The 12,251-nt window shown below is 55.3% G+C and overlaps 1 protein-coding gene across 11 annotated transcripts in view; it reads right to left on the bottom strand.

Moving 5' to 3' along the window:
* The window catches only part of FHAD1 (forkhead associated phosphopeptide binding domain 1), a 134,901-nt gene that overhangs the window by 37,556 nt on the left and 85,094 nt on the right, over positions 1 to 12,251 (bottom strand). For 10 of the 11 annotated variants that reach the window (XR_006206768.1, XR_006206769.1, XM_042954231.1 and 7 more), the window contains 4 exons: positions 11,663 to 11,770; positions 8,242 to 8,349; positions 2,575 to 2,748; positions 768 to 984 (listed from right to left, as the gene is read on the bottom strand). Coding sequence is in view for 9 of the 11 variants with exons in the window: in XM_042954231.1 (XP_042810165.1) it covers positions 768 to 984; positions 2,575 to 2,748; positions 8,242 to 8,349; positions 11,663 to 11,770 (607 nt within the window). In the remaining 2 variants the exon portion in view is untranslated. The remainder of the gene's footprint in view (positions 1 to 767; positions 985 to 2,574; positions 2,749 to 8,241; positions 8,350 to 11,662; positions 11,771 to 12,251) is intronic. The other variant, XM_042954234.1, reaches the window with a different exon arrangement.

The following is a 12,251-nucleotide window of genomic DNA, read 5'->3' as shown; positions in this document are numbered from 1 at the left end:
TCGGTTGACAACCAAGACCATGGTTCTCAATCAGGGGTGAGCGTGCCCCCCCCCCGCCGGGGACACTTGGCAACGTCCGGAGATGGTTCTGGTAGTCCCACTGGGGTGGGGGGTGCTGCTGACGTGCAGGGGGTGGAGGCCGGGGACACTGCTGAACGCCCACAGTGCGCAGGACGGCCCCCGCGACAAAGGCCTAGCCAGTTCCAAATGTCAGTGGAGCCGGGGTGGAGAAACCCTGGTCCGAGGCCTCCAGTTCCAGAACTCTCCCCCCGAGAGCTCAGCGTCTTTGCAATATATTGCGTTGCCTGGGTCATTTGGGGTGAGTAAGTGCTCACAGCTCTGAGTTCTTTTGTCAGCCCCTTTTGGGTTTATTTTTTAAGAGACCAACGCTGGCTGGCGACGAAAGTCCATTAGACAAAGTCGCAAATTGCTGAGGGCAGAGAGAAGCCTTTGAAAGGCCCCCGCGCGGGACGTTCTCAGGCGGAAAGGACACCCTCTGTCATGCTGCTCTGATACCCTCGGCAGCCTGTGCGTCCCCGCCGGCTCACTGGCTCGGCACAAAGGACGTCCCTTCGCATTGCCGTGACTTCTGTCTGACGTGGGCCTCGAGGGCCCCAACCTCGCGGTGTAACGGGAAGCAAAGAGCCTCTGCAGACAGTGAATGAGCGAGGGGCAGCCTTCTCCTACCCATCAGCCTATGGGGACCCGCAGGGCGACCAGGCCCTGTCCCGAACGCTAACGTCTGCTCGACATTTCTTTGGACCCACCTGGGTCACTGTCCCTCAGAGTTGCAATCTCTCCTTCTATCTTTCTGTGGCGCGCGGTCACTGTTTGCAGCCTTTCTTCCAGGCTCACGATCGTCTGGGAGTGCTGTCTGATTTGCTCCTTGTATTCCACGACTTCGGTTTCAAATCCGTGTTTCTGTGCTTCCTGCTCGTCCCGGAGGGCCTTTACTGTGTGCTGCAGCCACTCCTCCATCATGATCTGGGGGAACAGGGGGGTCCGTGTGCTCCTGGGAGCCGGGCGTGACGCCACTGACGACGAGAGCCAGATGCCCCCTTGGCACCCACAGGCACGGGACTCGGACCCACCTCGGGGCCTTTGCCTGGGCTGTCCGTTCTGCACGGTACCCTCCTCCCCCAGCTCCTCGCATGGCTGACTCCTTCTCGCGCGTCAGGTCTCAGCTCCGATGGCGCCTCCTCGGAGAGGCCCTTCCTGACTGCCTGTCTAAAGGAGAAGCCCGAGACAGCTCTCTAGTCCGTCATCCTCTTTCATTTTCCGTGATCTGCACGATCTCGTTTCTTTCCCATTCCCGCGAGAACGGAAGGTCCGGGGGAGCAGAAACTCGCCTTAGTTACCAACGGACCCACGGCCTGGATCCCTGCTCGGTTCACGTTGGTTGAATTAACGAATGGACAACGTTGTAAGAAAAGGCCAAGGCATTCGTAGTTCTTAAAAGCAAAAGCCACCAATCATCACCAAGTGGTGAATCGGACCCGTTCCCGTGGCCGCCCTGCCCCTCTGTCTTCAGTGCCTCATTCCTCGCCCCCTCCTGCTTCTCCGACCACACGTTTCTTGGCTCTCTTGCTTTCCCCCCACATCCATTGGACCGCCAAAAGTTTGGGGCACTGTCGAACGTTGAGACCCTACCTGCGCCTAAGTCTGAATTCTTCGTCTTCTCTGCAACAGAGACCCTGCCCCACAAGAGCCACCGTGACCTCCGTGTTCCCATCAACATGTCACCCATATGCCACCGTTGCCCTGGGTGCCCTGGCTTGAAGCCCAGGCTGTCTCGATCAGCACCCTCCTCTCCTTGGTGCTCGTGTCCCGTCAATCAGTTATCGAGTCCTGCCATTTCTCTTGTCGGAACTCCTTCTGGCCTGCCCCTGTGCGCAGGTCCTTATGAGCCTAGACTCTGTGATGGCCACTGTGTGCCCCGGCCTGAGCTGGCCTCTCCTACTCTAGTCCCTCTCAAATTCACTTTTGGTGCGCTTCTGCCCGATGAAGCCTCTATTACCTCCTTGCCCACAGACCTGTTGGTCGCGTGTACGAATGACAAACGAGTGAAATATTGAGCCCCGAGGATGGAGGGCCTTGAATGCCGAGCTAAAATTTTAACACCTCATCTTCAAGTCTGTGGAACAGTCATTGATTACTAAGTTCTGGGGCTGCTCAGTCCTTCAGCCAGATGCTGTAAGGACCCTGTGTTACATCTTACAACGCCTGGAGAGAGGCCATCGTAGCCTCTGTTTACCTTTCAGACTAGACCACTGCTTCTCAACAGAGGGTGATTTTTGCCCCCCACCCCCCCAGAGGACATTGGGCAAAGTCTGAAGACATTTTGGGTTGCCACAACCGGGGGAAGGATGTTACTGGCATCTAGCAGGTAGAGACCAGGGGCGATGTTAAGCAGCCCGTGATGAACAGGACAGCCGCACACAGGAAGGGCTCATCCACCCTGGAACAGCAGCAGTGCCCAGGCTGAGAGCCCCCGGTCTAAATCATGAGTTCTCCCTGCATTGTGATCTTTCACTGAGGGAGAGAGTCTCCCGTCCCTGGAAGGCACCAACTCACCATTTTGGTCCTGGCCGTTTCCAGTTCGGCTAGCGTTTCATTTAATTTCACGGCGAGGCTCTCGGCTTTCAGGCTCTCAGCCACCTTGGTTTTCTGAGTCTCTTCTATCATGGCCAGCGCGTCATTTAACTTATTATTTAAAACATCTTCTCTTTGCACTTTCAAGTCTATTTCCTGGACAAACAGCAAACAGGAAATCAACGGAAATTCAGGAATAAGCGTTTACCCTAGCCGCCCCCCTCCCCTTGCTTCCAGAGAGGAGGCGTTTTCCTTCTGCCACCCGGAGCGCACTGAGTTTCACTTCTATTTTACGAGGCGGTCCTTTAAATATTTGAGGAGGGAGGTCATGTCTCTGTCTCAATTTATTTTCCGGGATAAATGGGCCGAGCTCCCTCAGCCCTTTGCCACAGGGTCTGCCTCCAGCACCTTCCTCCCTGGCTTCGGAGGGACGCCCTCCCCTCTCTGCTCTGGGCTCCAGCAAGGTGGACTCTAATCGCCGCGTTCCTCTTCCTGGAACCCACTCTTCCAGCCCCGGACTGTCCAAATTCCACTCTCCTCCCTGAGTCCCTCCTCAACCTCGTGGAACGTGAGCTTTGTGACAGGTCCTGTGGTGGGGGCTTCACAAACTTTGTCCATTTACTTGACTTCATTTTTTGTAAGTTTATTTACTTATTTTGAGAGAGAGAGAGAGAGAGAGAGCGAGAGCGAGCCCCGAGCAGGCTCTGTGCTGTCAGTGCAGAGCCCGACGTGGGGCTCGAACCCACGAACCGTGAGATCAAGACTTGAGCTGAAATCAAGAGCTGGACACTCAACTGACTGAGCCACCCAGGCGCTCCTACTTGACTTTATTTTGAAAGAGGGGAAAATCTGGGGCACCTGGGTGGCTCAGTCGCTTAAGTGTCTGACCAGCTCAAGTCATGATCTCATAGTCCGTGAGTTCGAGCCCCGCGTCGGGCTCTGTGCTGACGGCCCGGAGCCTGGAGCCTGCTTCGGATTCTGTGTCTCCCTCTCTCTCTGCCCCTGCCGCTCACACCCTGTCTCCCTCTCTCTCAAAAATAAACAAACATTAAAAATTAAAAGAAAAAAAAAAATAAAGAGGGGAATATGGGTGATGGGCATCGAAGAGGGCACTTGCCGGGGTGGGCACTGGGTGTTGTATGTAAGCGATGAACTACGGGAATCTACCCCCAAAACCAAGAGCACACGGTTCACACCCTATGTTAGGCAATTTGACAATAAATTATATTTAAAAAAAAAAAAAGAGTTTTAGGTTCACAGCAAAATCAAGAGGAAAACGCAGAGCTCTCTTACGTGTGCTCTTAAACCCCGCTGGAGGCCCCGCCCCCATCATCCACACCCCGCACCAGCTGGTACCTTTGTTCTAACTGATGAACTGGCATTGACACCTCACGATCACCCAAAGCCCATAGTCTACTCTAGGGTTCACTCCCTGCCGTACCCTCCGCGCGTCCGACCAAACGTATGAGGACATGCATCCACCATTACGTTATCCCACGCGGTAGTTTCGCTGCCCTAAAAGTCCTCTGTGCTGCACCCATTCACCCCTCCCCTCCGCCAACCCCTGGTCGTTTCGCTGTCTCCATACTTCTGCCTTTTCCAGAACGTCACAGGCATAGTTGGAATCACACCGTGCGTGTGCAGCCTTTTCATGAGCGTTCTTTAATCCGATCTAAAACACACGCTTGAGATGTGGTGCCGGGCATCCTCAGACTCTGTTGGTGGCAGTGCGAACAGGCATGACCTTCTTGGAAGGTCGCTGGGAACGTCCATCAAAAGGCTGAAAATGTTTACCCGCCGTGACCCAGTGATTCCATTTTCGGGAATCTGTCCTAAGGACGTCGCCTCACACCTGCACAAGGACCGATGCGCAGGGATGTTCAGCCAAGCGCTGTTTTTACTCCGGTGAAAACACAAACAGCCCCAGTGCCCAACCGCGGGGGCGGGGGGGAGGGGGAGGTAAATAAACTGGGGTCCATCCAACGGAGTGCAAACCCAGGTTATCCGTCCATGGCAGGTTATTGGAAGAATGTTCCATGACCTACAGACATTTTTGTAATGTATTAAGTTAAAAAAAAAAAATAGCATTCAGATCAGCGTACACAGTGTAACAGGGTAGGTCACTTTGTAACGAACTGCTGGGTGTCGAGGTCTAGAATAACGATCAGCACGTAGAAGGTCTGGAAGGAATCCTATCAAAATGTCGCTAATGGTGAGTGCGCTCAGTGGACTCATGGGTAGTTTTAAATTTTCTTCAAAATTCTTAGAGCAAATAGTTGCTCCTTTTATCGCTGGGAAAGGAAACGGATTTAAAAGCAACAGGAAAAGCCCTTTCTTCACCGTGTGATTCGTGGGAGCCTCGCCGGGGAGTTGCCCCAGTCCCTTCATGTCGCCACTGAACTCCAGCTGATTCTGTCCGGGGGCCTTACCATCGCTGTCACCGTCGAGAAATCCCAGGGCGGACGAGGTGCAGACCTGGCCGAAGAAGGTGCTCGCCGAGGACACTGGCAGGCATGCCCCACAGAGCAGCCTGTCACCTACAGCTCACGGCAAGACCCCCCGGCCGTCCCGGCGAATCCACAGCAAGCCAACGGGTTCTTTGATGGGCCACGAAGCCGCCCCAGGGCAGAGGACAGTGCCCGGCGTCTCTGCTCCTTGCCGGCAGCTCGGCCGCTTCCTCGAGGACAGGAACAAAGTCCACCGTCCGCACCGGTCCGGATTGATGTTTCTTCTCCCTTCTCTCCTCTTTCTCTTATGCCCGCTTCGGCGAACCTCAATCGTTCCCTTGTTCTTCTGTGTAGACGAGTGTAACAGCACGCGAATAAACAACTCTGTGTCTGGGTGGTTCTTTGACCTTGTACTTCCCTGGTCTTTCTTGGTAAATGGCGAGTTCCTGGGGAGGGGGGTCCCGATTCTCCGTGTCTGGTGTGACGCCACCAGGGTAACTTGGGGGCTATCGCGAGACCTCACCCTCTGGTGTCACTGTCGTTCTAAGGCTGTTGAGGATGTTGTTGGATACGCTATGTGATGATCCTTAGGAGAGATCCTCTCAGGGTCGAGTACCAAGAATGGCCCAATATCCGTGAACAATCGGCCCATTTTCTTTCTTTCTTTTTTTTGGCTGTGCTTTGAAATATTTATTTTATTTTATTTTGTTTCGTTTCATTTCATTTTATTTTAAATTTATATCCAAGTTAGTGAGCCTATAGTGCAACAATGATTTCAGGAGTAGATTCCTTAGTGCCCCTTACCCAGTTAGCCCATCCCCCCTTCCCACACCCCCTCCAGCAACCCTCTGTTTCTTCTCCATATTTAAGAGTCTCTTATGGGCGCCTGGGTGGCTCAGTCGGTTAAGCATCCGACTTCGGCTCAGGTCACGATCTCGCGGTCCGTGGGTTCGAGCCCCGCATCAGGCTCTGTGCTGACTGCTCAGAGCCTGGAGCCTGTTTCAGATTCTGTGTCTCCCTCTCTCTCTGACCCTCCCCCGTTCATGCTCTGTCTCTCTCTGTCTCAAAAATAAATAAACGTTAAAAAAATTTTTTTTTTAAAAGAGTATCTTATGTTCTGTCCCCCTCCCTGTTTTTATATTATTTTTGTTTCCCTTCCCTTATGTTCATCTGTTTTGTCTCTAAAAGTCCTCGTGTGAGTGAAGCCATATGATATTTGTCTTTTTCTGACTAATTTCACTTAGCATAATACCCTCCAGTTCCATCCACGTAGCTGCAAATGGCAAGATTTCATTCTTTTTGATTGCCGAGTAATACTCCATTGTGTATATACCACATCTTCTTTATCCATTCATCCATCGACGGACATTTGGGCTCCTTCCATACTTTGGCTATTGTTGATAGTGCTGCTATAAACATGGGGGTGCATGTGTCCCTTCGAAACAGCACACCTGTATCCCTTGGCTAAATGCCTAGTAGTGCCATTGCTGGGTCGTAGGGTAGTTCTCTTTTTAGTTTTTTGAGGAACCTCCATCCTGTTTTCCAGGGTGGCGGCACCAGCTTGCACTGCCACCAACAAGGCAAAAGAGATCCTCTGTCTGCACGTCCTCGCCAACATCTGTTGTTGCCGGAGTTGTTAATCTCAGCTCTTCCGACAGGTGCGAGGTGGCATCTCATTGTGGTTTTGATTCGGACCATTTTCATCTGGACAGCTGTACGGCCACCTGCGTCTTCCCTTCCACTGTAACTGCACAGTAAACCCTGTGACCGCTCATCAATTTCACTGATCCACATTTTTTTTTGTTTTTTTAGCATCCACCTCCTTCGTGATCCATTTGATGTCCTGACGAATCTACTTGAAAAATGTTAATTTCTCAGGGCACCCGGGTGGCTCAGTTGGTTAAGCATCCGACGCTTGATTGTGGCTGAGGTCATGACGTCTTGCTTCGTGGGACTGAGCCTCACACTGGGCCTTGTGCCCACAGTGTGGAGCCTGCTTGGGATTCTCTCTTCCACCTCCCTCTCTCTGCCCCTCCCCCGCTCATGCTCGCTCCCTCTCTCTCTCTCAAAATAAAGAAGTAAACTTAAAAAAAAAAAAAGGCAGTGCCCGGCACTGATGTTAATCCGGATGTGGTTTACTGACACTCACTGCTCTGGAGTAGTGTTGTTCCTAGCACAGCACATCACTTGGGCGGCTTGTCCAGTCCCCTTGGGATTGGTGAGTCCACCCTATAGACAGTGATTGCAAATCTCTCTCTTCCCCCGGGGGTGAGGCCCAGGGAATGGGCATTGAAAACCACCCCAAGCGATCCTATGCATGCTAATGTTGGGGAAACTTTCTTCAAAGAAAATGATCAGAAGAGTGATGTGAATGGACTCCAAGGCATTTTTAGTCCCATCCAGTCTTCAAAGTCCTTTGAAATGGTATTTACCTGCATTTAAATTTAACCCCCTACGGTGAGGTTGTGTGTTTAATCTCTTGCCTTGAATTCTGCGATATTAAGTCCTGTGTGTGTGTGTGTGTGTGTGTGTGTGTGTCCCCTGTACTGTTGGGACCCAGGAGGAGTGAATTATGTCCTACAGCTAGGAGGTGCCTAAGATGGGGTCCTGTGCAAAAGCCTGTGCCTCCCACTGTGTCTGCTGCTCCCAGGGATAATCGTGAATGCAGTTTGACTGGGAAGGTCGTGATTATCACGATGACAAGTTCCGGTGGAGACATCGCTGTCGAGGTGATTGGCAAATTTAGGCACCCATCTCCTGACATCCCCTCTTTGGCCCCAGGCAGCTGAGCCCACGCACAGGATAGGAGGGAGAGGAGGGGACAATGCAGGGTTCTGGAGTCAGATAGTCCTGGGTTTGGTTCTGCCCCTCCGCTTCCTAGATGCGGACTCATAATAATAGTAACAATAAAAAATAATAAAAGCAGCTAACACACAGAACGTCCGCTGAGTGCTGCGTGCTTTTTTACGTGCGGGTGTGCTTGTTAGCGATCAAGCCTCACAAGTCGATGAGGCTGATCTATTGGCATCACCTGGATTTCCTAGGTGGGGAAACACAGGCACAGAGATGGTAAGAAACTTGCCTCAGGCTGCACAGCCAGCAAGTGGCAGAGGTAAGATCTGAACCCAGCCTTCCTGCCTCCAGATCCCTGCTCTTAACCGTGCTGGGCTCCCCCGTGTCTGCTCCTCTCCGAGACTCTTACCTCCTTCTGCTTGGTGATTCGGTTCTCCAGATCTTGCACCTTTTTCTTTTCCTTCTCTATGGCCTCTTTTGCTTTGTGTTTCTCGTAGGCGATGCTGCTCTCTGAAATCTGGAAGTCAGAGACAACCGGTTTGAGGGAGCGTACTCGAGAAAGGAAGGACAACGGAACCTTGAGGGAAGCCAGGATTGCTAATCACGGAGATCAGTGAGTCAGGGTTTGGGAGCGAGGGCTCAAGGAACAGGATGCTCGCGGCCCATCGGAGAGAGGGATGCGAGTCTTGGCACGCCCGCCACGGCGAGAACCTGGAGGTCGTGTCTGGTCGGTCACCGCATAACGGAGAGGGTTGTTCATCACTCAGGATTTCTGGGCCGTGTTCAGGAAGTGACGCGCTGGTGAGTGGTCGGGTCCAGGCATTTGGCGCTGGGCCACCAGCTGCACCGGCCTGTGTTGGCATCAGTGTGGGCCCTTGTTGGGAAGTACCTGGCTTCTCGGGAGATGGGGCAGGAGAGCCTGAGTTGGGGCGGGGGGGAGGGGCGCCTCCTGTCCCAGCAGGCCTGATGCCTGTGGCTTCAGTCTCTGGCCTTCGAAGGCTTGGGTCCACAAATGGATGTGCAGGACAGTTTGGAACAGAGAACATATAGCCCCAGGTCCGGTGACGGGGAGGGGACTGAGGCCCAGCCTCGCCTACACCAGCCCAGGAGGTACGCGGTGCAGGGGGGTTGGAAAACTCTTATTTGCTGCTTGGAATTCTTGCCGTTGTGCTCCCGTACAAACACAAAGTTCACCAAAAAATATTTTGAATTTATGCATATATGCACAAAGCCCTGAAGCGATACGTACTGAAATGTAAATAGCGGTTATTTTTGGGGATTGAGATTATGGCAATTTACATTTCCCTCTTCCCACTGGTCTGTATCTTCCACATCTTGTTGAGCGAATGTACGTTATTTGGCAAAAAGAAAATGGCTCGGAAATTGGAACAGGGAAGACGACTGCTGGGGCTGGGACGAGGCTCCGGGGATGCGTGGCCCTGGAGAAGACCATCTTCCCGACGGCCCTGCGGTGTCTGCGGCCTCCCTCCGCCCTGCCCTGCTCTGCCCTGCCCTGCCCTGCCCGGGCCTCCCACCCCACCTGGGCTCTGACTCACCTCCCGGCACGAGCTTGGCATTTTCCCACTGCCAAGTCTGCTTAAGACGGTCCGGCCCCCGCCCCGCCAGTCGTAAGAGGCTGCCAGCCCCCTTCCGCACGCCCCGTGGGATTACGCGCTGCCCGGCTCGTCACCGTCGAAGATAATGACGACGATGCTGACTCCTCTCGAAAGGCCGGCAACGTGAGTGCCGGCCACCGTGCGCTATCTCATCCGCAACCCCCCAGATGGCATCTGCCCGGTCACCCACATTTGACCCGTGAGCACACGGGGACTGCAGCGGAGGAAGAGGACGGGCAGCGCGCAGACATCATGCCACCGGGGAGCGGGGGCGCACGCTTGGGCACCTGGGTCCCGGCCTACCCGTCCTGCCACCCGGCTTCCGGAGCCTGCCTTCCGCGTCCTCCTGATTAAAACCCCACCCCGCCCAGAGGCACAGACCTGCTTGTATGCTCGCAGCTAGTCTGGCACAGAGGCCACCGCCCAGTGGGCCACCGCAGGGCCCCCCCGAGCTTCGAGACCCCACCCCCGGCCCACACGTATACAGGACCCTCCGGGCACAGCAGCTGACAACAGTTTGACCTCACTTCCTGCCTGGGCCGACAGGGTCCTGCTGCCGAGGTCTCTGCTTGACTGTCTGCCCTCCCCCGCCCCCCACGTGGGACAAACCACCCTCCCCACCCCACCTGGACTCTGACCTCACCAGGGTAGGCGGCTCATAACGAACACGATGACTCCGCACAACAAATCTCTACGGTGGTTCTGTCTCTACAGCCACGTTACAGATGGCTGCACAGAGAGGGCAAGGTGCTTGCCCAGGGTCACACAGCCTGGTAGGGCAGGGCTGGGGACGTGGACCAGAACCGACACTTGTAGCCTCCCAAGCGCTGCTGCTTTCCCCCGTGTGGCTCCCTTCCCCGACCCCTCATTTGGCTTCCGTCTCGTTCCAGCTTTGCTCCCTTCGTCACGGCGCTGCCCCCCGTCCCCCTGGCGAAGCCACGTCCCCGTCCTCTGCAGTTGGGCCACTTTAGCCAGTGGCACTTTCTCCCCCAGGATGTTCCCTTCGTGCTTCGTCGCCCCTCCAGCTCTCACTCACATGTCACCCCTCAGAGAGGCCCCCCTGCCTGCGGTCACCTCTAGCCCGCCTGTTTGACCTTCCCCCAGGCTTGGGGCTCTGCGGTTACCCTGTGCACTTGTTTATCTGGTGTCTCTCCCTCCGGCCTAGAGTGGAGGCTCTGGGAGGGCACGGCCCTGGTCCGTCTCGTGCTCAGCCATGTCCCCAACGCCCCACGGGGCCTGGCACGTGCCCGGCGCTCGGGAAATATTTGTGGATGGATGAACGCGACAGGATCAAGCAATCCATGGAGTCATTAGCCCTGTTTCTGGAACTTCCAGGGGAGCCGGCACGTGTCCAGTGCCCGTGCCCCCGTGTCCCGGAGCCCAGCTCATGGAGCTGTCACTACAGGTCGCCTCTCCCTGGCCTCCAGCTCCTGAGAGCCCTTCGTTGATTTCTCGGGGGGGGGGGGGGGGGCGGAGGACGGTGTGGGTGTCTGGGCTAACCTGAGTGACACCCCCCCCTCTCAGCCGTGGGCCGGCCTTCGGTGGTGGCTCCAGGCAGGTGTGGCTGCTGGGCCCAGGCCCGGGCTGGCGGATGCCTCCGGCTCTCCCCGGGCACGGCACTCGGGCCTGCCCGAATCACTGTCACTCTCTCCCTGCTTCTTCTCATCCATCCCAGACCCTGGTACTTATTTGTGTGACTGCCACGTGAGCCTGTCCACGCCGTCTTACTCCGCACTGCCTGGGTCTCCACAAAAGGTCTATGAAGCCGGGAGACCAGAGCCAGGAGCCATGCTGGGCCGTGTCACGAAACACCTCCGAATGAGGAGGAGGAAGGTGCTGGCGGAGGGACCGACCCAGACTCCAGACCAAGGGTTCTCCCCCGGAGCGCGTCTCTCTTCCCCGGGGAGCCGGGCGTCTACACGCAAGGCGGGGTTCCAGGTACTCTGTATACATCAATCCGCTTGGCCCTGAGAGGCAGGGGCTGTTACGACTCCCATTTTACAGAGGAGACAACTGAGGCACAGGAGGCTAAGTGACCTGCCCCGGGTCACACGGCTAGTAAGTTGCGTGTGACTTCGGCCGCGTGCTGCCCGGTGCCTGCCCACTTTCCTGCCAGACTCTACGTCCGGGCGCGGAACCGCGGCCTCGCGCCTGGCTTCGGGGCGCCTTCCGCAGGGGTTCGGACGGCCCCACTTCTCTCTCTGCTTCTCATACCTCCTTCTGTTGGGTCAAGTGGTTCTCCAGATCTTGAACTTTTCTCTTTTCTGCCTCTATCGCTTCCCTTGCTTTCCTTTTCTCGTAGGCCACGCTGCTGTCCAAAACCTGAAAATCAATGACCAGCCTTTTTGGTCGCCTGCACGTTTGGGGTCGGGGAGGGGGCGGGGGGACACTGCTCATTATGCTAATGGTGACAGTAGCTAAAACTCTGGGTTGGCATCACGTGCCAGGGCCCGTGGCTGGCACTTCACACCCAGCGAACCCTCTCCCGGGTGGAGGAGTTGGTGGTCCCATTTTATAGATGAGGAAACCGAGGAACAGACGGTGAAGGCCCAGGGGTCATGCAGTCTGTCGGTGGTGAGGTCAGGGGTTGAGCCCTGTGCAGAGGAAAAGTGCCCTGCGCGTGCACAGAGGCCCTCGGTGAGGGGCGAGTGAACAGGTCTTTTTTTAATTAAAAAAAAAAAATGTTTTTTTTAAGTTTCTTTATTTTGAGGGAGACAGAGACAGCGCCAAGTGGGGAGGGGCAGAGAGAGAAGAGACGGAGAATCCCAAGCAGGCTCCAGGCAGAGCCTGACGTGGGGCTTGA

This window comes from Panthera leo, chromosome C1 (genome assembly GCF_018350215.1).
Source record: "Panthera leo isolate Ple1 chromosome C1, P.leo_Ple1_pat1.1, whole genome shotgun sequence".
In the NCBI taxonomy this organism is placed as follows: domain Eukaryota; kingdom Metazoa; phylum Chordata; class Mammalia; order Carnivora; family Felidae; genus Panthera; species Panthera leo.
This window is presented reverse-complemented; position numbering and strand designations above follow the sequence as displayed.